Source organism: Apodemus sylvaticus, chromosome 1 (assembly GCF_947179515.1).
Source record: "Apodemus sylvaticus chromosome 1, mApoSyl1.1, whole genome shotgun sequence".
Taxonomy (NCBI): Eukaryota; Metazoa; Chordata; class Mammalia; order Rodentia; family Muridae; genus Apodemus; species Apodemus sylvaticus.
This window is the reverse complement of record NC_067472.1, coordinates 51,343,392-51,368,402: the sequence shown is the minus strand read 5'-3', so window position 1 is coordinate 51,368,402 and position 25,011 is coordinate 51,343,392. Positions and strand designations below refer to the sequence as shown.

The window sequence follows — 25,011 nt, the reverse complement described above, 5'->3', positions numbered from 1 at the left end:
TTTTGAATTTTATTCTACCCAATTTTAACCCTTACAATGAGCAAATGATTTTTCAAGTAATTTGTTTTGCCCCCAATTGACCTCATCACTGAAAACATGAACAAGTGACTAAAATACAGTCCCTAGGGAAAATGTACCAGTGGAATTGCCCTGATGCAATTTAACTCTTGGGTACAGTGTTTCTCATCTTCCTGATTTCGGTTTCCCGGGCTGACCTCAGTCACCTCAGGGGACCAACAATCGTTTGTTAGCCAAGTTAGTTATGATTGTTGTTTTAAAATAATTTCAAGTCTGAATACCACTGTGACTTCAAGGGTAAGTTCTGAGCTACCAAGATGTTGTAAGCAAAAGCCACTTGTCACCTTGAACAGTGAAAAGGGTAGAATGGAATAAAGACTTAGAAGAGCTAAAGGAATAGGAATTATGTCTGGTTTTAAGATGCTTTACCACTATTCTGTCAATCACCAACACGTGTGATCTGGAAGTGGCCACCATGCCAGCCTGGAGATTTGACCACACAAAAGCCTTGAGGCATAGCCATCGAGGGCACAGAGTTTTGCCAAGGATTCTTGTACGTTCATAATGTACTGAAGTCCAAAGGAGTCCATTGAAAGGTAAGAATCTCATACCTTATCTCAGATTTTATATTAGAAGAATCCTGTGCCTGTCATCAGGCCAAGGCTTGGGTATCCATTGGCCAGGGAACAGAGACTGAGTATGAAGTTTTATAAAGAAACCATTGCCTAGTTCCTATTCCAAAGCAGCATTTGAATCCAGGAAGCTTTCCAGGAACTCAAGAGCTGAGAAAGCCATGCTTGTCAAACTGATGCCAGGCAGAGAGAAACATGTTCCCAAGGACTAAGAGGTCACACATCCGAAATTAGATAAATACGCTTAACATTGAATCAGTCCTGAAACTCACATGAATATGTTCAGGGAGTCCTCTACTTTAAAAAAAAAATCACAATTTTAACTTCACAGCAGTAGAAAATAGAAAGCATCTACTCATCTTACAAAAGAAACAATCAGAAGTTTTTTTCATGTGAATTCTTTGTATGCGGTAAGAAACAACTGCAATGGCACACAACGTTTTGTTTAAAAGCCTTGCTGCAAACAGAGGGAAATCCCTGACAGGCCAGGCGGGCATGTGGTGCCTTCGGAGCATCCCTCAGCCGTTTGGCCCGTGTAGTACTCATTATTCTCTTTCTCATTCAGTGCTGATCTTTCTTGTTTCCCCCCCTTTCCCCAGAAACGAGAGCTAGGACGTGTATAAGGCAAAGACTCAATAATATTTGTCAAAACAAAGCTAGATGTTGTAGTGCACGCCTTTAATCCCAGGACTCAGGAGGCAGAGTCAGGCTGAGCTCTGTTAATTTGAGGCCAGCCTGGTCTACATAGTGAGTTTCAGGTCAACCAGAAATACAGTGTGAGATAGGATAGGGTCCTATCCCACAACCTCTCTCCCTCTCCTCCCTCTCCCTCTTCCTCCCCCTTTCCCTCTCCCTCTCCCTGTCTCTCCCCCTCTCTCCCTCCCTCCTTCTCTCCCTCTCCCTCTCTCCCTCTCCCTCTCCCTCCCTCTCTCCCTCTCCCTCTATCCCTCTCCCTCTCTCCCCCTCTCCCTCTCCCTCTCTTCCTCTCCCTCTCTCCCTCTCCTCTCCCTCTCCCTCTCTTCTCCCTCTCTCTCCCTCTCTCCCCCTCTCCCTCTCTCTCCCTCTCCCTCTCTCCCTCTCTCCCTCTCTCCCTCTCTCCCTCTCTCTCCCTCTCCCTCTTTCCCTCTCTCCCTCTCTCCCTCTCTCTCCCTCTCCCTCTCTCCCTCTCTCCCTCTCTCCCTCTCTCTCCCTCTCTCTCTCTCCATCTTTCTCCCTCTCTCTCCTCTCCCTCTCTCTCCATCTTTCTCCCTCTCTCCCTATTCCTCCCTTTCCCTCTCCCTCTCCCTGTCCCTCCCCTCTCTCCCTCCCTCTCTCCTTCTCTCCCTCTCTCCCTCTCCCCTCTCTCTCCCTCTCCCTCTCTCTTCCTCTCTCCCCCTCTCTCTCCCTCTCTCCCTCTTCCTCTCTCCCTCTTCCTCTCTCTCCCTCTTCCTCTCTCCCTCCCTCTCTCCCTCTCTCCCTCTCTCCCCCTCCCTCTTCCCTCTCTCCCCCTCTCTCCCTCTCCCTCTCCTCCTTCTCCCTCTTCCTCTCCCTCTCTCTTCTCCTCTCATGTGTGATTGTGAGTGTGTGAATTTCCCTGGAAATATCACCCCTCCCCAAAATGTATAAAATAAATGAGAGATTTAAAATCTGCACGATTTTTAAATTTCATTTATTTCTATTATTTGTGTGTGTAGGTATTTTGCCTGCATGCACGCACGTGCACCGTGTGCATACCTGGTGCCCATGGAGGCCAGGAGAGGGCATCAGATTCTCTGGGACTGGGGAATGCTCGTGAGCTGTCACTTGGGAACTGTCATATGGGTGCGACAAGAGCTCTTAACTGTCAGTTCTCCAGCCTGAAAATCAGCATGCTTCTATGATGGGGTGCTGGTGCACCTCTTTAAAGTGGCATAGTTTATTATCACAAGATAGAATTAAGGGACTGTCTCTGTCTGTGAGACCTGGCACTTAGGACATTGTACAATGAACTGTCATTTATTCGCTGACTTACTGAACCAGCTTAATTCCAGGCTGTCCTGGAACTCACTTGGTAGACCAGGCTGGCCTCGAACTCAGAAATCTGCCTGTCTCTGCCTCCCAAGTGTTGGGATTACAGGTGTGCGCTACCACGCCCGGCTCATGACACTCTTGAATTTGAATAACAGTTATGTCGGCTTTGCTGAGCTTTTTTCTTCCCCTGGAAATTCCTGGGAGTCTCTCTCTCTCTCTCTCTCTCTCTCTCTCTCTCTCTCATCTAGAAATGAAAGTTGATCTAAGCACTGACTCCGGCCCTGTCATTTACCAACTAGGCAACTTAGTTAAAGTTTTAAACCTTGGTTCCTTCATTAAAAAAAATATGAGGCACTGAAGAGATGAGCAGTGACTACTCTTCCAGCAGACCCATTTCTAACTCCAGATCCAAGAATCTGACTCCCTCTACCCTCAGTGGCACCAGGAATTCACGTGCTTTCATGCAGGGGAAACACCATATATGTAAAATCAGAATGATAACAATAATTTTTAAAATTAAATATATATGAATAATGAAGTCACATGTTACATAAAATTAGATGGCTGTTTTAAATGAACCAACATCTTAACAAATCAATTAATGCCGCTCATTGAATTAAGCAAAAAGTAAGCGAATAATGTTTTTTGAGTGTCTGAATGTGTCATGTGACACCTTCACAGCTCACTTGTATCATAGCATGTCAACTCCATTAAGCTGCTTGGATCCGACTTTGCTGAACCTCAGGAGTATGCTGTCAGGAAAAGAGTCCAGTTTTGACTTTCATTTCTAGATGAGAGAGAGAGAGAGAGAGAGAGAGAGAGAGAGAGAGACTCCCAGGAATTTCCAGGGGAAGAAAAAAGCTCAGCAAAGCCGACATAACTGTTATTCAAATTCAAGAGTGTCATGAGCCGGGCGTGGTAGCGCACACCTGTAATCCCAACACTTGGGAGGCAGAGACAGGCAGATTTCTGAGTTCGAGGCCAGCCTGGTCTACCAAGTGAGTTCCAGGACAGCCAAGGCTACACAGAGCAACCCTGTCTCGAAAAACCAAAAACCAAAAACCAAACAAAACAACAACAACAACAAAAAGCGTGTCATGTCATAGCTAGTTCTGATGATCCACACGGAAAATCCTAGCACTCAGGACGCAGAGTTGGAAGGGTCTCCTTAAAGTAAACCCCAGCCCAGCCTACTCTACGAGTGTCAGGTCACTAAAAGCTTCATAGCCAGACTTTGTTTCAAAAGCTAATTTCTTATAAGGATGCAACAGTTTTTGTTTGACTGCATCTGACATTGAAACCTGTAGCGCTGCTGCTGCTGCTGCTGCTGCTGTTGCTGCTGCTGCTGCTGCTGCTGCTGCTGCTGCTGCTGCTGCTGTTTGGGAAGATGCAATGTTTTTCTTTTCTTATAAAAAAAACTGAGGCCAGAGAAATAAAGGGATTTTCAGTGATACAAAAATATTTTTGCAAAATCATTATAAAGCAAAAGAATAATCGAACAGGCTGATGAGTAGCAAAGTGTTCCGATTTTGTTTTGTCTCCATTTTTTCCAGCCTCTGTCCTCCCTTGTATTAACTAGATATCAGCCCTCTTCCCGATAGCCACAGCCATTGTGTCTCTAGAAGCTACCATGTGCTGTACTGCAGGCTAAGCTTTTGCCTTGGGGTGTGATGGTTATGATGTTGTTCCTCCATCTCTGCTCATCTCACAACCAGAATCTCCAAACTAATGCTGTTCTCCCCTCCGGGTGAGCCCTGACTTATACTAATATCTCATGGTCTGTCCAGCCATGCAGATGTGCCTAAAGCCAAGGCATTTTAAACTGGGGCTAGGAAATGGCTCTGAAAACATGAGGATCTGAGTTAGAATCCCTAGCATCCACATGAAAAGCTGGGTGTGACGAGGATCATTGGGACTTAAAGACTGTTAGCCTAACCCAAATGGTGAGCTCTAGGTTCAGTAAGAGATTCTGTGTTTTGTAATAAGGCAAAGTGCATATAATTGCCCACACAGCACAATACCACACCGCACCACACCACACCACACACAGAGACACATGCACACAATTTTATATAAGCTAGTATCATTTTAACAGTACAACATGATGCAGAAAACCAGAAATGGAATCAAATGAGCCACAAAATCTCTTCCAGAAAATGAGATAGGTTGCCATGTATTCTATGCACTCAGAAATTATTTTCATGGCCAAACAATGAAAGACTCAATAGATGTATACACTTACTAAGCAGTTAATAGATGCTAGGCATTCTAGATTATTTTTCTCATAGATGTAGTTTAATTTGCACCTAACAATAACCTTATTGTGAAGTAGTCTGAAGAGATAAGGTAAACTGACTTGCAAGATTACAAAACTAGTTAGGTGACAAAGACAGAATTCTAACAGACTCCATGTGACTCCCTTTATAGCTTACTTAATTCCATCTTTCCTGGAAACATCAGTCCCAAATTTATATAACATATACAATCATGCATATGTATCTCACACACTTACAACTGTAATTATATCAGTGGTCCTCAACCTGTGGGCTGTGACCCATTCAGAGTAGCACATCAGATATTCTGTATATCTGATATTTACATTACAATTCATAACAGAAGAAAAATTACAGTAGATATAGGAGCAAAAATAATGTTATGGTTGGGGCCACCACAACATGAAGGGCTGGATTAAAGCATCACAGCACGGTTGAGACCACTGCATTAGATAATCAAGAAGACAGTTTTATTGAGCTAAAGCCACTGAAATTTTCTATGAAATTTTTTGTAAAGTAAGATTTTCTTTCCTTATACCTTTTTTCCCCTGTGATTAAATTTTGACTACAAATCAAATTGACAGAAAACTGACAAGGTGGGATGTGTGCAAAGATATTGAAAACAGAACCAGAATAAGAGAAGCTTGGTTAACGGAGCTGTCCCATCGACTCCTTGAAGGAGATAGCATCTCTGTTATCTTTGAGTTCCCCCTTGGCATCTTTTGTATTCAAGTGACCAATTTTTAAACTGATTAATTTTGCAATCTTGAACAAATCACTCTTTCTCAATGAGGTAGACTAGGTAACTTGCCGAATTCTCACTCTACTGGCATCAGTGATTTCTAAGCCACTGGTCAGATAGTACAAGGGTAAAAAAATGGGCCAGGAACTTGTAAGCCACTGTTCTTGGTTCATGATGGTATATAATCTCAAGAGATAATAATAAACTATCTTTAAAAAGGGGGGGGGGGTCTCTTGGGAGTCTTTCTAAGTTGTAACTGTCTCAGAAGAAATTGTTTGCTACTTCAGTTGTTTTCTTTAAAAATAATAAGAAAGGAACTGTTTCAAGATCCCAGACTTGAAAACATCAGGGAATTGTGCCTTGGGTTGGGTGGCAGTTAATCCATGCTCTAAATCAACACACCTAAAACCTTTGCATTCAAATGCCCTAGTCAACAACAAGACAATTTAGTTACACTGACAAGAATTTAGTGATCAGCCACAAAGGGGAAAGAAACATTTATTTCAATTATTATGGGCTTTCATCTTTTAAATTCACACAAAGTTTTCTATCATGTTCACTTTATTTGTATTCACAAATATTCATAACCCATACTTGTTTTGATATAAAAAATTATTGCCCCCAATTTTTCAAACTAAAAATTATCTCTAAAAGCTGTGGCAACCTCAGTTTTTCAGGAACACGGCTTCGAACAACTTTAGATCCTAGAGTATAACACATTCCAAATCAGGAAGGATGCGTGGGTTCAGTGTCAGCCCAAGGTGTATGTGAAAAATGATGGTGACATTGTTTAGAGCTGTGTGATTTTCACATTGACCAGTGTTTGGCTCAGTATTTTGCCATCACATGGTTAGAAATCTGTTTATGAGCATTCTGGATGTTTCAAAGGCTGTATCTGGTTGGCCTCTTTGTTGCAATGGCAAGAGCTTTCCACACATGCTAAATTAATTCTGCTTCCATTTAAAACCTAAATTACAGATTTGCATCATCATTATCATGTAGATGGGGAAATGATGACTGTGAAGCATTTCATAAAGAAATGGAGATGGGTGATAACCAAGCTTGGGATTTTCTTTTTCTTTTGCTTAGTAAAGTGCCTTGAATTGTGAACTATTTAAATATTTGTCTTCTCCTGTTCTTTAGGTTAAAGGGAACATGATAGAAGGCTCCACTGAGACCTCTCATCAGTCCCAGTGAACTGAGTAGTTCATTGTGTATGGTTTCAGTTAATTTCCAGATACTGTTGCGGTATTTGAACTAGAATCACAGTAATCAGGAGGCAGGTGTTTTAAACCCTATGCCTAATGAAAATTCTTGGGGCATTGCACAAGCCTAGCTCACAGAGGACTCTTTCCTTCATTTCCATCTGTCTCTTAGGAAGGATAAATTAAACCACTAGTCTTCTACTTGGAAACAACATAGCCTTTTGACAAATACTTTCTCCCTGCTCTTTAGAAGACAAAGAACAGCCTTGGGGTGGGGTGGTGGTGGCACACGCCTGTAATCCCAGCACTCTGGGAGGCAGAGGCAGGTAGATTTCTGAGTTCCAGCACTCTGGGAGGCAGAGGCAGGTAGATTTCTGAGTTTGAGGCCAGCCTGGTCTACAGAGTGAGTTCCAGGACAGCCAGGGCGATACAGAGAAACCCTGTCTCGGAAAAAAACAAATCCAACCCCCCCCCCTCAAAAAATGATAATAATTAGCAGGTGTATGTGAAAGCTGGCATTTAAGCATTAGAAAAGCAGGCACAGCTGTGTGGTGGTGGCGGCGCACGCCTGTAATCCCAGCACTCTGGGAGGCAGAGGCTGGCGGATTTCTGAGTTCGAGGCTAGTCAGGTCTACAGAGTGAGTTCCAGGACAGCCAGCACTACACAGAGAAACCCTGTCTTGAGAGAGAGAGAGAGAGGGGGGGGGGAGGGAGGGAGGAAGGAAGGAAGGAAGGAGAGATCATTATGTTAAATATTGAAAAACAAGGCAGACTCAGGGCTAGGAATTTAACTTTTTTAGTAGAGTTCCTGTCTAGCAGGTCCAAAATTGCATCACCCCATAAAACTGAGTATGGTGGGCCACACCAGTAATCCCAGCATTCAGTAAGTGGGGAAAGAAGGACAGAAGTTGAAGATCTGTAATGAGTTTGAGGCCAGCCTGGACTACAGGAGACCCTTTCTTAAGAACAGCAAAAGCAAAATGAATAGATAAAGACTCTAGGTTTTGAAATACATGAAAGTTTATGATGATATCATAATATACCAATAGCACAAATCTTACTAAATTATGAGACACATCTGGCTATAGAGCTCAAACATTTTTTATTACAAGTTTCATAGAATGAATCACTATCCTGTTTCTCCATTTTGCAGCTTTGAGCTTAAAGTTGGTCTCATTCGTTGATTTGTTCAGCACATACTTTGGGGAGCTCTTCTCCATCTGGAACTGTGTTGTGCACTGCATTCATATGCCATCAGAGCTCCCACCACTGAGGATTTCTCAGTCTTTGGTACTTGGAAAGAAAAGAGAGACAAGGAGATGACAAATGTATAGGTTATATGTTCTATGGCCTTCTTTAAAATAAACAATGCTTATCACTGTTGAGGTGCCTTGAAAGGTACTCTAACAGTGAATGGTGGAGTTAGGAAGACATCATACTTAATGACAGATACCTTGAGACCATCATCATTTTTTTTTTTGCAGTGGGTATTTCTTGTACATTCCCCATGGAAGCAATAAATAAAACTTCCAGGGTACAATTCTTCTTTCGTCCATTCTCGCCTGACCCTGGGGTGCAGATGGTGATTTTTGTGACCTTCTTAGTGATGTACCTGACCAGCCTCAGTGGAAATGCCACAATCGCTGTGATTGTCCATATTAACCACTCACTCCACACCCCCATGTACTTTTTTCTAGCTAACTTGGCAGTTCTGGAAATCTTCTACACATCATCCATTGCACCACTGGCCTTGGCAAACCTTCTCTCTATGGGGAAAACTCCTGTTTCCATCACTGGTTGTGGTACCCAGATGTTTTTCTTTGTTTTCTTGGGTGGAGCTGACTGTGTCCTGCTTGCAGTCATGGCTTATGACCGGTTTGTTGCAATCTGCTACCCTCTGAGATACACACTCATCATGAGCTGGTCCTTGTGTGTAGAGATGATGGTGGGGTCCCTGGTGCTGGGATTCCTGCTGTCACTGCCCCTAACTATTTTAATCTTCCATCTGCCATTCTGCCACAACAATGAGATCTACCACTTCTACTGTGACATGCCTGCAGTCATACGCCTGGCTTGTGGAGACACGCATGTTCATAGGACTGCCCTGTATATCATCAGCTTCATCGTCCTGAGCATCCCCCTAACTCTGATCTCTATCTCCTATGTCTTCATCATCACAGCCATTTTACGGATCCGGTCTGCTGAAGGGCGCCATCGAGCCTTCTCTACTTGCTCCTCTCACATTGTAGTGGTCCTCCTACAGTATGGCTGCACCAGTTTTATATATTTATCCCCCAGTTCCAGCTACTCTCCTGAGATGGGCCGAATGGTGTCTGTGGTCTACACTTTTATCACCCCCATTTTAAACCCTTTGATCTATAGTATGAGGAACAAGGAACTTAAAGATGCTCTGAGGAAGGCAATGAGAAAGTTCTAGGTAAGATGATCTTATGATTTATTTAAATCAAGGCACTTCTGAAATTGAAATGGGATGCTAATATGACTTATGAAGATCCCAAGCACACTGGTGCAATCCTGTAGTGCTATACTAGGGAGGCAGAAGCAGAAGGACTGCAGGTTGGAAGCCAGATTAGTTTCTATAGAGAAATCCTGTCTCAAAACAAACCAACTAATGATAAGAATAAAATACTGGTGGGATGGGGGGCTAGAGATATGGCTCAGCAGTCAAGAGCACTGGCTGTTCTTCCAGAGGATCCAGGTACAATTCTTGCACCAACATGTTAGCTCACAACTGTCTATAACTCCAGTTCCAGAGCTTCTGACACCCTCACACAGACATACATGCAGAAAACGCCAACACACATGAAGTAAAATTTAAAATTAAAAGATTTAAAAAAATAATGTTGGGATGACATGCAAAATCTAAGAATATCCTCAGCACATAGAGGCATGTGGTCTAATATGCTAGGTCTGATTTGACTTCCAAAAATAATTTATGCTTCTGTCTTTCTGAAAATAAAGCTATATCATAAGGCAATATTATGCCCCGAGCATGAACAGAGATAGGTAAAGCAATATCAGTTGGTCAGCTATTATATACAAGGCACTTTGTATGGTTAATTCATATACCCAATGAAAAATGTCAGGGAAATTCAGAAAAAAATAAGTGGATTAAAAATTATATATCCAGGATGAGAACACAAGTATTGACAAATCTAAAGGCTAAACTCTTTCCAGATGATGGTCTTGTGATTCTGGGCTTTCTTTGATAATAGGACACATATGTAACTGTAAACAAGTCTCCCCATCTCTGTGGGCTTTAGTTTCTTTATTGTACAAGCAGGTCCTAGATGGAAAAAATAGTAAAAATGTTTAAAGCTTTATAGCTAGCAACATGTAGAATTTTATTTCATTGTTGTTGTTAATCAAAATGAAAACTCATGACAGTGCTCAGAAATTTTAGAGATTTTCAATAATGAAAAAGAATGGAAACAAAGAAAGGGTATTTAATTTAATAAATGAAAATAATGGAAATGATCAAAGTGGGTATCACTGCATCTTACACTGTTGAGAATATCTTGGAGTGAGAGTGTGACTTCATGGATAAGAACACCCGTTGCTCTTCAGAGAACCTGAGTTTGGTTCCCAGAACATACATGGTTGTTTATAACCATCCTTAACTTCAGTGCTAGGAGATATGACACCCTCTTCTGACCTCCTCGGGTACTGAACACAAGTGGTATACATACACGCATGCAGGCAAAACACTCAGGCATAAATCTAAAAAGAATCTCCCCATTATCATCGTGGATAGTCATTGGAATCTGCTCTGGCTTTCAGTGGGAGTGATCACTACCTTTAAGAAGTACCATTCCTCACAGGACAACTCAAAGCTGCTAAGCTTCATCTCAAGCTAAAGTTATCTACACTCACATTATTCTACTGGGCCTTTCCCCATTTTCTCCTTTCTAGAGGTCTCCTCTATTTGACAGTTCTTCAAACATATTGGGACAGATTTTGTATTTTTTTTACACTGTACATAACACAGGGTCTGGGAGTGTAACTAAGTTGGAAGAATCCCTGCCTGACGTGCATGAAGCTTGATCCCTAGCACTGTATAAAACCATATGCTATCCCTGTAATCCTAGTGAAGTGAGGAGAGTCAGAAGACGAAGCTCATCCTCTGTTACATAGAGTTAAACCAGCCTAGATCAAGCTTTGTCTCAACACCCCACAGAAAAGAATAAAGAAAATTAACTCAAGAAAGAGGGGAGTAGGTAGTATAAGAAAGTACCATGGGGGCTGGGGAGATGGCTCGGCAGATAAGAGCACACTGGCTGCTCTTCCAGAGGTCCTGGGTTCAATTCTCAGTAACTACATGATGGCTTGCAACCATCTGTAATGGGATCTGATGCTCTCTTCTGGTGTGTGTGAAGACAGCAACAGTGTGCCCCTATATATTAAATAAATAAATAGGTGCTGGAGAGATGGCTCAGCAGCTAAGAGCACTGACTGCTCTTCCGAAGGTCCTGAGTTCAAATCCCAGCAACCACATGGTGGCTCACAACCATCCGTAACAAGATCTGATGTCTTCTTCTGGGATATTTGAAGACAGCTACAGTGTACTTACATATAATAAATAAATAAATCTTTAAAAAAAAAAGAGAGAGAGAGAGAGAGAGTAGGCTGAGTAAGCCAGGGGAAGCAAGCCAGTAAGAAACATCCCTCCATGGCCTCTGCATCAGCTCCTGCTTTTTAAAAAAATAAATAAATAAATAATAAAATAAATAGATAGATAGATAGATAGATAGATAGATAGATAGATAGATAGATAGATAGAAAATTCCATGATCAAATATATGTACAGGGAGAAAGTTTCTGAACAGAACACCAATAGCGTATGCTCTAAGAGCAAGAATTGACAAATGGGACCTCATAAGGTTACAGAGTTTCTGTAAGGCAAAGGACACCATCAAGAGGACAAATCGGCAACCAACAAATTGGGAAAAGATCTTCATCAATCCTACATCAGATAGAGGGCTAATATCCAATATATATAAAGAACTCAAGAAGTTAGACTCCAGAAAACCGAACAACCCTATTAAAAAATGGGGTACAGAGTTAAACAAAGAATTCTCACCTGAAGAACTTCGGATGGCAGAGAAGCATCTTAAAAAATGCTCAACTTCATTAGTCATTAGGGAAATGCAAATCAAAACAACCCTAAGATTTCATCTTACACCAGTCAGAATGGCTAAGATTAAAAATTCAGGAGACAGCAGGTGTTGGAGAGGGTGTGGAGAAAGAGGAACACTCCTTCACTGCTGGTGGGGTTGCAAATTGGTACAACCACTCTGGAAATCAGTCTGGCGGTTCCTCCGAAAACTGGGCACCTCACTTCCAGAAGATCCTGCTATACCACTCCTGGGCATATATCCAGAGGATTCCCCACCATGTAATAAGGATACATGCTCTACTATGTTCATAGCAGCCCTATTTATAATTGCCAGATGCTGGAAAGAACCCAGGTATCCCTCAACAGAAGAGTGGATGCAAAAAATGTGGTATATCTACACAATGGAGTACTATTCAGCCATTAGAAACAATGAATTCATGAAATTCTTAGGCAAATGGATGGAGCTAGAGAACATCATACTAAGTGAGGTAACCCAGACTCAAAAGGTGAATCATGGTATGCACTCACTAATAAGTGTTATTAACCTAGAAAACTGGAATACCCAAAACATAATCCACACATCAAATGAGATACAAGAAGAAAGGAGGAGTGGCCCCTGGTTCTGGAAAGACTCAGTGAAACAGTATTCTGCAAAACCAGAACGGGGAAGTGGGAAGGGGTGGGAGGGAGGACAGGGGAAGAGAAGGAGGCTTACGGGACTATCGGGGAGTGGGGGGGCTAGAAAAGGGGAAATCATTTGAAATGTAAATAAATTATATCGAATAAAAAAAAAAAAGAAACATCCCTCCATGGCCTCTGCATCAGCTCCTGCTTTTTAAAAAAATAAATAAATAAATAATAAAATAAATAAATAAATAAATAGATAGATATAGATAGATAGAAAATTCCATGATCAAATATATATACTTACATGAAAAATGTCATTATGACACTGAGTCCTATCTACAGTAAATATTAACTTTTTAAAAAAGCAACTTGTAGCTCGGGAGATAGCTCAGGTGGTAAAATGCATTAAGAGCTGAATTTTATGTCTAGCACAGTATTAGTCAGGGCTCTAATGGAATGTGTGTGTGTGTGTGTGTGTGTATATATATATATGTATATATATGTATATACATATATATACATATATATATATATGTATATATATGGAATTTATTGGAATGACTTAGGTTGCAGTCCAACTAATCCAACAATGGCCAGCTGTGAATGTCAAGTCCAAGAATCTAGTAGTTGCTCAGTCCTATGAGGCTGAGTGTTTCAGCTGGTTGTCTGTATAAGCCGGAATCCCAAAGAAGTAGGCTCCAATAGACGTTCTGGCAAAGTGAGTGCAAACAGGTGAAGCTCAAACAACCCCTCCTCTTTTCCATTGTCCTTACATAGGCCTTCAGGAGAAGGTGTAGCCCAGATTAAAGGTATGCCTCAAGGTCTGGATCAAAACCCTGTGATTTCCTGCTTCAAGATCCGGATCAAAGGTGTGACCGCCATTTCTGAATAGTAGCCCCTTCCAGAGATGATGAAGTTGACAACCGAGAACAGCCATCACAAGCTCGGATGTGAAAAACCTGGCATAGTGGTGCCTGTGATCGCAAGCCCTAGGGCTCTCTGGTAAATCAGTCTAGCCTACTGGTGAGTCTTAGATCCCAGGAAGAGACTTTATCTCAAAAATCAAGATAGAAGACTCACAAAGAATGACACTTGACCTTTGAGGGCTCTATACATACACATGCACATACATCTGCACACCACACACAAAAGTAAAAAAGTAAAAATAAATCTATAAAATGTATTTAAGACTTAAACATAAGATCCAAAATTATAAAATGCTTACAAGAAACATAAAAAGAAATATTCCTGACCTTGGTTTGGGCAAAAGATTCATGAGATGGAACTAAACACATGAACCACAGTACAAAAATAAAGGAGGCAGCACCAAGCTAAAAGCTTATGCACAGCAAACGAAACAACGGAGTAGAAACCTAGCCACAAAACTGGATACTATATTTGAAAATTGACATCAGAATTGGTGAATATTTGTGAACTACGAACCTGAATAAGCATTTCTCTCAGAAGATATACAAACAGCTCACAGGTATCTAAGAAGATGGGCAGTGTCATAAATCAAGAATTTTATAAATTAAAATAATATAGGACCTCAACCATGTTGAGATAGCTACTTTCAAAAACAAAAGATAGGACTAGAGAGATGGCTTGGCAGTTTAAAATGTTGGCTGCTCTTCCAGAGGACCAGAGTTTAGTTCCTAGCACCCACATGATGGTTCACCATCATCTGCAACTCCGGTTCCAGGGGATCCAATACTGCTCTGCCTCAGGCACAGCATGCGCATGGCACACATATGTACATGGAGACAAAATAGCAAGTACATAAAATAAATACATTTGCATTAAGAAACTAATGTCAAAGATGCAAAGAGGGAGAAATCCTTATAAATTGTTGGGAAAGCAAAATGATGCAACCACTATTGAGACACAATATAAAACTTAACTCAAAAATAAACAATAAAACTATCATATGATATAGATACCCCACTTATTAGTATCTATTGGAAATATCTGGAATCATGTTTTGTAAGAGATGAAGGCATAATGTTTTTGTACATTGTATAAAAATTATCTTTGTGTTAGTCAAATGCTGACTTCTCTGCCCTCATATCTCGTTGCACTGGACATTATATCTAAGTATCTCCTGTTTCAAGTTCATCTACACATTGCTCCCCATATATTCTCTGACTTGTCAATAAGAGTTGATCAGCCAATGGCTGGGTGGAAGAGAGGATAAGGTGGATTGGGGGTCCAGAGAAACATCATGGAAAAAAACACCTGAAGCCCAGAAAGTCAAACCAATACTGAAATGCAAGTATCTTGGGGATTATGGCTGGTAGGTAGCCAGATTAGTTTAGGAGATTAAAACAGATTATTAACTGCCCAGTTATTGAGCCATAAAGCTTATCAAACAAATCTTATAGTCTCTGTCTAATTCTTTTGGGAGCTAGCCACCAGGGATAAAGAAAAACTGCCACTTTTGAAAGTTTGGATTTACATAGAGACACTGGTCCCCCTGGTCGCCTTGAAGACACTACTGAGAGTAGCTGAGATGTGGAAACAGCCTAAATGTCTATCAAAATGACTGCATGTAGAAAGTGTGGTAAACAAATGTAAAGAAATACTGTTCATCCTTTAAAAGGGAGAAAACCAGGCTGGAGAGAAAACCACTGACTTGGCAGTTAAGAGCACTGACTGTTCTTCCACAGGTCCTGCATTCAATTTCCAGCAACCACAGGGTGGCTCACGACCATCTTTAATGGGCATCTCCAATGTCTTCTTGTAGTGCGTCTGAAGACAGTGACAATGTACACTCATACATAAAATAGAATTTTTTTTTATTTTGTTGGGGTTTTTTTTTTTTTTTTTGGTTTTTTGGAGACAGGGTTTCTCTGTAGCCTTGGCTGTCCTGGAGCTCACTCTGTAGACCAGGCTGGCCTCGAACTCAGAAATCGGCCTGCCTCTGCCTCCCAGAGTGCTGAGATTACAGGCGTGCGCCACCATGGCCCAGCAGAATTTCTGTTTTAAACAACCCCTTGACTGTGCACCAATATGAATTAATTCTTAGAGTAATATGTGAGATAAAATAAGCCAGTCATAGAAGGACAAGAGCTCCATGGTTCTGTTTATATGAGGTCAGCCTCATAAAAGATTAGAAGCATGGGTGCCAAGCCAGAGTGGAAAGGGAAGTTAAGAATAGCTAATTAACAGGTGTGGTGATTTAAATAAGAAATGCCCCCCAAAGGCTCATGCATGTGAACACATGGCCCCAGTTGGTGGTGGTATTTGGGAAGGTGGTACAGCTTGAATGGAGGAAATACATCACTGGGCATAGGTCTTGTGAGTTCATAGCCCCTCCCCACTTCCAGTTGACTTCTCTGTTCCATGTTTCAGTTCAAGATGTGATCTCTCAGCTTCCTGCCACTTTCTGCCATGCCTCCCCACCTTGACGGACTTTCTGGTACCGTAAGTCAAATAAATCTGTCCTTCTATAAGCTGCTCTTGGTCATGGTGTTTTGTCACAGCAGATAAAAAGTAATCAATATGACAGGTATAAGGTTTCAGTGGTGCAAGTAAATTCAAGAAATCTCAACAAAGTTCTTCCCATAGTTGTAGTGTGCACCTACAAATCTGTTAGCTGGATAAATCTTAAGTTAATTCTTGACAAAGTAAAATAAATTTTATATTAGAAATAATTAGACATAAAATGTATTAAAAGACCAAAGAATTATGTCTGTATTCAAAACAATGTCTTCTGAGCCATGACTTCAATATCTGAGAACTGGTATCCTTTATTTCCATGAATGCTTTCCTTGTCTCCAGTTATTATCTGAGTTCTTTTTAGAGTTAATTTAAAACTAATTCAAGTCTATTCTTGAGTTTCACCATTATGCCTAAAAGCTACAAACTTTAATGTAAGGATTAGTACATTATACTTGTATATATGTCCCTAAAGAACATTGCTTCATATAATAAGGCTCAGAGTAGCAAATTAGATATGTGGATAATTATGCTTTCACATTGGTCTTGTGACAAATCTCTTAGCCCAATGTAAACATTCAAAATTACTGTTTCCTTTCTGGTTTGGTGTCCATGTTTTAAAGCTATTTTCTTTAGTCTGAAAATGTATTGCGTATCAAATATTCATATGAAACACGAAGGACTCTGAGTGAGTAATGCAATAATAATCAGAACAATACTGTAAGAGGTTTAACAATGTCTGACCTCAAGACTTAATTATACTACAGACCCAGGCATGAGGTGCTTGCCTTTTAAATCCCGGCACTCAGGAAGCAGAAGCATGTGAATTTCTGTGAGTTCAAGGTATACTTCCTACAGTATGACAATATATAGACTACATGAAAAACTGAGAAGAAACTTAAATACCAAAAACCCACCAAGGGTCTGGAGAGATGGCTCAGTAGTTAAGAGCACTTGTTGCCCTTGCAGTTTGGTTCCAAGAACCCATGTTGTGGCTCACAACTGTCTGTAGCTCCCCTTCCAGGGGAATTTACCCCAGCCTTCTGGATTCCTTAGGCACTGCATGCATGAGGTGCACCAATATACATGCAGCCAAAACAACCATACACATAAAATAAAAGTAAAAATTTTAATTACCTAAAGTTAAAATTACTTTCATTTATATGTGCCCATGGTAAGTATTGAGCATGTTAGGCAAGCACTTGACTGCTAGGCTATTTCTTTTTTTTTTTTAATTTATTGCTATATTTATTTACATTTCAAATGATTTCCCCTTTTCTGGACCCCCACTCCCCAAAAGTCCCATCAGTCCCCTTCCCTCCCCCTGTTTTCCCACCCAACCCTTCCCACTTCCCTGTTCTGATTTTGTTCTATACTGCTTCACTGAGTCTTTCCAGAACAAGGGGCCACTCCTCCGTTCTTCTTGTACCTCATTTGATGTGTGGATTATGTTTTGGGTATTCCAGTTTTCTAGGTTAATATCCACTTATTAGTGAGTGCATACCATGATTCATCTTTTGAGTCTGGGTTACCTCACTTAGTATGATGTTCTCCAGCTCCATCCATTTGCCTAAGAATTTCATGAATTCATTGTTTCTAATGGCTGAATAGTACTCCATTGTGTATATATACCACATTTTTTGCATCCACTCTTCTGTTGAGGGATACCTGTGTTCTTTCCAACTTCTGGCAATTATAAATAGGGCTGCTATGAACATAGTAGAACATGTATCCTTATTACATGCTGGGGAATCTTTTGGGTATATGCCCAGGAGTGGTATAGCAGGATCTTCTGGCAGTGAGGTGCCCAGTTTTCAGAGGAACCGCCAGACTGATTCCCAGAGTGGTTGTACCAATTTGCAACCCCACCAGCAGTGGAGGTGTGTTCCTCTTTCTCCACGTCCTCGCCAACACCTGCTGTCTCCTGAATTTTTAATCTTAGCCATTCTGACTGGTATAAGGTGAAATCTCAGGGTTGTTTTGATTTGCATTTCCCTAATGACTAATGAAGTTGAGCATTTTTTAAGATGTTTCTCTGCCATCCGAAACTCTTCAGGTGAGAATTCTTTGTTTAACTCTGTACCCCATTTTTTAATAGGGTTGTTTGGTTTTCTGGAGTCTAATTTCTTGAGTTCTTTATATATGTTGGATATTAGCCCTCTATCTGATGTAGGATTGGTGAAGATCTTTTCCCAATTTGTTGGTTGCCGATCTGTCCTTTTGATGGTGTCCTTTGGACTGCTAGGCTATTTCTATAGCCCAAAGTTTGTATTAATTTGTATTAATGAGTAAATATCAAATGACGATGTTTTCTAAACACAAAGGTCTTAAGCTGCACTAACCCATAAAATAAATATTTCTTTAAAAGAACTCTTAAGTACCATTTTCTAAATTAAAGCCGTCCATCCCTGGTTGTTAAGAGTTTATTCACTTATTTGAAAAACATTTCTTCATCTTCATACCAGGCATAAGGAAGAGAAAACAACACACATTTTACACTGCAAAAGATTATATATTTATGAGAAATAAAGATATATACAAGACAAATTAGCCTAAGGATAAAGTTTGTTTTTAAAAGACATTCAAGGGGTTCACAAAACATTTCAGCAGATAAAGGCACATATTACCTATCCTGACAACCTGTGCTTCATCCCTGGAACTCACATGACAGAAGGAGAGAACAAACTTCTGTGAGTTGTCCTGATGTCCACATGAATGACACCATTCCTACATGTGCCTGCACACACATCCATACATGAGGGGTTTCCTGTACATGTTATACAGGGAAGCAAACCTGGAGAAGAGATACAAAGACCTGGTGCAGATTGACTTCATCAACCCGGACCAGACTTCAGAGGGTGTAATAGGCAGTTTATTCCCAATATATTTAAGCCCAATATAATATGGAAATAAGTTTCCTGGTACAATACAATCCCTGGTACACAAGGAAGCATAATTACATTGAGACTTAACTCATGCTACATGCCATTTCTTACAAGAAGATGGGCTCCAAGATGCATTTCCTGGACTAGCTTAAGAGCCTAAGGGTCTGGTCATACAGACCCTGTCTCGGTCATACAGATTGTACAGAGGACATCTGGGCTATTAGTCATCTTTGGTCTTGGTTGTGGAAGTTTGGGAGAACCTTTAGCTATAAGGGTCATTTAGATTACTGCCTGCCCCTGGTCCTGGTTATAGAAACTTGATATGGCTGGCCCAACACATAACACAGATCCCCAGGCTGTTAATCACTTCCAATTCTTAGCTTTCTGGATAGAAGAACAGATTTTTTTCATCTTTCCCATCAGAAAAACAACCTTGTGTGCTTACATTCCTGGTTTCTCTGGAGATCTGTGGGCACAAGGACCTTCATGACTTGCTCCCAACACATATACATACATACATACATACATACATACACACACACAGTAAATATCATTTTAGTGTTTACTTTTGTATCTGTGATTATGTGCATGTGAGAATAGGTGCATGAAGGCACGAGGTGTTGGATACCTTGGAGCTAGAATTACGGGTAGTTGTAAACCACTCAATGTGGGTGCTACGAACCAAGCCATCTCTTCCACCCCTAAATATATTTGGGTTTTTGTTTGTTTGTTGAAAGTCAGAACTTACTATGTAGCTCTGACTCTCCTGGGACTCACAGAGATCCACCTGCCTCTGTCTGTAGGGTGATGGGATTAAAAGAATGCACACTATACCTGGTTCCTAAATATACTTTTTTTTTTGGTATAGAATAGAGTTTATTCAGAGTAGGGGATGGGAGTTAGTGGTAGAGAGAGGTAGAGAGAGGGGGAGAGAGAGAGAGAGAGAGAGAGAGAGAGAGAGAGAGAGAGAGAGAATAGAGAGAGAGTAGAGGCCGGCCATGACCATGTAGAGGGGGGAAGAGTCCCAGGGGCAGAGAGGTGAGAGAGCGTGGGAGAGCGGAGAGCCCTAAATATATTCTTAAAGACGTAAGTAAATAAGATATTTTCTCTCAGCTGACAGATTGCACCTACTTCCAAATACTAAATCAAATTTCCACACTCTCAATGAATGACTGCCTCTTAGCTTCCAGGAAGCACCAGCTGATGGCCCACGATGTGGAGATGAGCAGTTCCCATGACATCATGATCAAGTTCTAGATTCTCTTTTTTTTTTTCTTTTCTTTCTTTCTTTTTTTTTAAGATTTACTTATTATTATATGTAAGTACACTTTAGCTGTCTTCAGACAGCACCAGAAGAGGGTGTCATATCTGTTTACAGATGGCTGTGAGCCACCATGTGGTTGCTGGGATTTGAACTCAGGACCTTTGGAAGAGCAGTCGGTGCTCTTACCCACTGAGCCATCTCTCCAGCCCAAGTTCTAGATTCATTAGTAAAATAAAACATTGCTGTTTGCATCCACTGAGTCCAGATGGTATGCTGTATACATCATCAGATAACTGTAACTGTCCCCCAAGTCAAACATCAAAATTATATAATAGGCAATCCAACTCAATAGGAAAGAAACAAAATGCTAGATAAACACCAAACTCAGCTGGAATATACCAATGGCATATACTTCTCTCCATTATTTCTTACTTTCCCGCTATACAGTAATAAAAAGACCATTCCACCTTTTCCCCATAGTGATAGTTTTACAGAAGCAAAGGTATCTGTTAAAACCTCACAGCCCATTGTCCTATTCTCATGTCAACAGCAGGCCACTAGGGGCTCCCTGGCATTCTAGAGGAAAAGGTCAACAGCCCTAAAGGATGCCTGGCTCATAGCAAGTAGCTTTGGTCATCACAGGGAACCTGTGTAAATTATTACCCAGGTCTAACTACGCACTCAGACTGGGATAAGGTAATTCATTTGGGGGCAAACAAATGCCATCAAGTTAGGGTGGCTGCCAAATCTTCACACATAGCTGTATCCCACATACATGCCTAGTGCCCTCAAAGATCAGGAGGCGGCACTCTGGAACTGAAGTTACAGTTGTGAGCCACCATTGGATACTAAGATTCAAACCCAAGTCCCTGGAAGAGCTGCCAGTGTTTTTAAATGGTGAGCCATCTCTCCAAAACCCAATATTGTTTTTAAGACAGGGACTTACTATGTAGCTTTGGCTGGCCTAGGACTCATTATGTGGGCCTCAAACTCACAAAGATCCACCTGCCTCAGCCTCCTGAGTACTGAGATTAAAAGTAAGTGCCACCACGCCCATTTGTTTGCAAGTTTTTAAAAATGAATAATATACATATAAAGGTATACTTAATATACCTTTAAAAACAGGAGAAGACATAAATCCAAAGAAGGCTGATATTGTTGTGCGGTATCCACCAGAAAGGACTACTTGAACATGGTTGGTTAAGCCAATAGAAAGACTTTATTAGCTGACTATGACGGATATTCAGAAACTCTGTATAGTCCTGAGCATTTCTCACGATGAGCTTTTAAGCACAAAAACTACGCCCTGGGCTGACACATGTCAGCTGGCCAGAAGAGGAACTACAGGAGCCAAGAAGCAAAGTCAGTATATTTAGGGACTTTACTAGTCTATGAACTTTGGTGGACTTCGATGGATTAGGTCTTTGTTCTTGTTTTGGCAGCTGTTGCTGCCTGGATACATGCTGGGTTTTATAACATTAATGGCATTTCCTTTATGTCATTAGTTGTGCTAAGGTCTGGGGGCCTCTTACTGTATGAACTTAGCTTTGATTCTTTTTTGCTTTTAAGGCAGAGTCTCTCTCATGTAGACCAAATGACTTCCAACACTTCAATGAAGTATTCTTTGACTCCTGAATCTATCCTGCCTCTATCTTGGACGAGTGCTGTATTTATGGATGTGCCACCACTATACCTGGCCCCTGCTCAGCTCTTTTTGAGACAAGGTCTGTGTATCCCCGGCTGTTCTGGAACTTGAGAACCGGGCTAGCCTCTAACTCAGAGATTCACCTGCCTCTGCCTCCCACATGTTGGGATTAAGGCATGCACCACCATGCTCAACAAAAATCTTATTTGAAACATTTTTCCAAGTCTTTATTTTTTTGTTTTTCCAGACTAGGTTTTACTATGTAGCCCTGGCTGTCCTAGAGCTTGCTATGTAGACCAGGCTAGCCTCTAACAGGGAACTGTCTGCCTCTGCCTCCTGAGCAGAAGTGTTTTCCACCACCATCTGACTATGTCTTTAATTTCTGTCCCCCATTAGATCTCTTCATATATGTTCTTTGAATTTATCTTATAGCTCACTTACATTTAGTATATGACAGTTAGGTTTTGGTTGTAAATGTGACTGGATCTCAAAGTCAACTAAAATCCCTGCTGTTAGGGATTTTTGTGGTCATATTATTTGAGGTGCTGAAGACCCACCCATGGGAAGTCCTAACAAAAAGGAGATAAAGATGAAACTGCATTTTTCTGAGTGCTTTTACAGTGTGGAAAAGTACATTCCTTTGCTGATCTTAGAACAAGTTTCTTCATGCTTCCAACATAGGTTGAAGACCGTCATCTCCCCAAGAATCCTCCAGGATGACAGGGACAGATTGGGACTGAGACACCTGCCCTTGTGGACTGAGCAGTTACTTCCCGGTGACTGGCTATTGGTGTATTACAGGAATGAACTGTTAGCCAATCTATCCAGCCCTCCTTTAACATCTGTGTGTGTGTGTGTGTGTGTGTGTGTGTGTTTCACTCTATTTAAGCAGAGGCTCTTAACCTCCTTAATACTTCCACCATTAAAAACAGATCCTGTAGCCTGGCAGTGGTGGCACACGCCTTTAATCCCAGCCCTTGGGAGGTAGAGGCAAGTGGATTTCTGAGTTCAAGGCCAACCTGGTCTACAGAGTGAGTTCCAGGACAGCCAGGGATACACAGAGAAACCCTGTCTCGAAAAAACAAAACAAAGCAAAACCAGATCCTGTTGTAGTGAACCCTAACCATAAAATCTTCATTGCTATTCATAACTGTAATTTTGCTACTGTTATGGATCATAATATAAATGTCTGATATGTGAAGAGTCACTGGACCCCCCCCCCAAGGGGTCATGACCCCTAGGTTGAGAACCACTGCTCCAGAGACTCCTAATACACAAATTTCCCTACTTTCTCTTAGGAAATTATACTTTCTTGTGAGAAATTTCTACTTTGTGCCTTAGCTGTACCCTAAAACTGGTAGGTTTTGTTTTTAGTTTTTTGGGGTTTTGGGGATTGGGGGGGTGGGGCAGTTCATGTGGCCCAGCAATTGAAGAAGACCTTAAATTCATGATTCTGCTCTCACCTCCCAAAGTACTGAGATTACAGGCAGAGCCTCCACATGCCTGACTCTGATGCATCAGTGTGCTCACCATGCATTTTAAAGTTCCTACTTTCCATTGTTTTCTTTTTGTTTTGTTTTTGTTTTTGTATTCCGAGACAGGGTTTCTCTGTGTAGCCCTGGCTTTCCTGGAACTCACTTTGTAGACCAGGCTGGCCTCCAACTCAGAAATCTGCCTGCCTCTGCCTCTGCCTCCCAAGTGCTGGGATCAAAGGCGTGCGCCACCACCGCCCAGCATTCCGTTGCTTTCTTGATTAGTTCACAGCCTGGGTAAATCTATGGTTTCTGAACATAATTCTTCCTATTTGTTTACTATTTATTTCTAAATGACCAGAAAACATGATTTTGTATCACCAAATTCACTGTTTAAATGTGTAGACTAAATTGGACATGGTGGCACACACCTTGGGAGGCAAAGACAGGCAGATCTCTGTGAGTTTGAAGTCTACATGATATGTTTCAGTATTGCAAGGGCTATGATATCTAGGGAGAGTCTGTATCAAGAAACTAAAAATAAAAAAGACTTGACTAAATATTTTCATGCTTCAAGGACAAAAGGCCTCTCTTTATAACCTTATAATCGCACAGATCTTTGACAGCAGATGATAGCAACTCGTGTCATCCTGAGTGGAAAAAGCAACTCCTAAGAGATGAGTGAGGCACACCTCTGGGTGAGTCTGAAGACTCTGCCAGAGAAAATTAGATCACGGGCACTGTAATCTAATGAATAGACTGTAATGATTATAATAATGATTGACTCAAACTATGAGGGCTTGGAATTGTGATGCCGTTACTGGGAAGTTCTGGAAGGTCAGAGGCCAAGTGGCAGAAGTGGCAGCTGGTGTGCGCCCCTTGAAAGCTGAATCTTAAACCTCTTCTGTATCTCAGGTTTTTCTTCTTATACAAGAAACATAGCCTTTGCCACACACTCCCACTCCAGAACTTGCTATGGACAAGCACAAATTGCCCACTCTGAAACCTGAGTCCAAATTAACTTTCCCCCATTTAAGTTGTATTTTGGTCACAATACAAAACGCTGCCAACCCTTTGGCTTCTATCAATCACAGCCCTGGCCTCCCGACTGGTTCAGCCAGTGACCTGTCCCTTTCCAATACTGGCTTTCCATATTATTCCCCAAGACACCCCGAGAAAGACACTGGACAAGGGGTGGCAGGCTTACAAAGTAAGTCTGACCAGAGTTAGCTAGCTCTTGGTCTAAATGGCCTCTCAGTACTTCAATAATTGTGAAAACCTGTTACCTCACACATAAAAGTTTGTTTCATAACTCTCGAAAATCAATTATTAGCTTACCTTGCCTTCTTTTTAAGAGTCAAGTCTATTTGCTCTTAAGTGATCAGATTTGGGAATTCAGACATCTCAGCTGCCAACTTTGTAGCACTTTCCAGTTGGTGGCTTAAGGTTATCTACTTCTTGTCTCTAACCTTCAGGTTCCTTATCCATACAGCAGAGACTGTAACTATTTTATTACTACTTGGGAGGTAGAAATAATTATACCCATTTTACAAAAGAAAACCTGAAGGGTCAGATGTTTAGAAAAACATGCCCAGTTTCTCACAGCAGTGAAAAAACAGTCGTTTCTCAATTCAGAACTTCTTTTTGTTTGTTTGTTTGTTTGTTTGTTTTGTTTTTTGAGGCA

At 41.2% G+C, this 25,011-nt stretch overlaps 2 protein-coding genes across 3 annotated transcripts in view; one reads left to right on the top strand and one right to left on the bottom strand.

Annotated features, from left to right (window-relative positions):
* Dtx4 (deltex E3 ubiquitin ligase 4) overlaps positions 1-25,011 on the bottom strand; it is an 852,074-nt gene that overhangs the window by 186,714 nt on the left and 640,349 nt on the right. Inside the window, exon 10 of one of the 2 annotated variants that reach the window (XR_007978949.1) lies at positions 23,517-23,534. The exons of the other annotated variant lie outside the window; for it this stretch is intronic. The gene's annotated coding sequence lies outside the window, so the exon portion shown is untranslated. Of the gene's footprint in view, positions 1-23,516; positions 23,535-25,011 lie in introns of those variants that run through there. 2 annotated transcript variants of the gene reach the window in all.
* LOC127689913 (olfactory receptor 10V1) lies at positions 8,367-9,296 on the top strand. Its single transcript, XM_052189491.1, has one exon. The coding sequence runs from the start codon at positions 8,367-8,369 to the stop codon at positions 9,294-9,296; it is 930 nt and encodes a 309-aa protein (XP_052045451.1).

What these genes read in the sequence shown, in the direction of transcription:
- LOC127689913 (XM_052189491.1), top strand. Translation starts at nt 8,367, where the DNA reads ATGGAAGCAATAAATAAAACTTCCAGGGTACAATTCTTCTTTCGTCCA.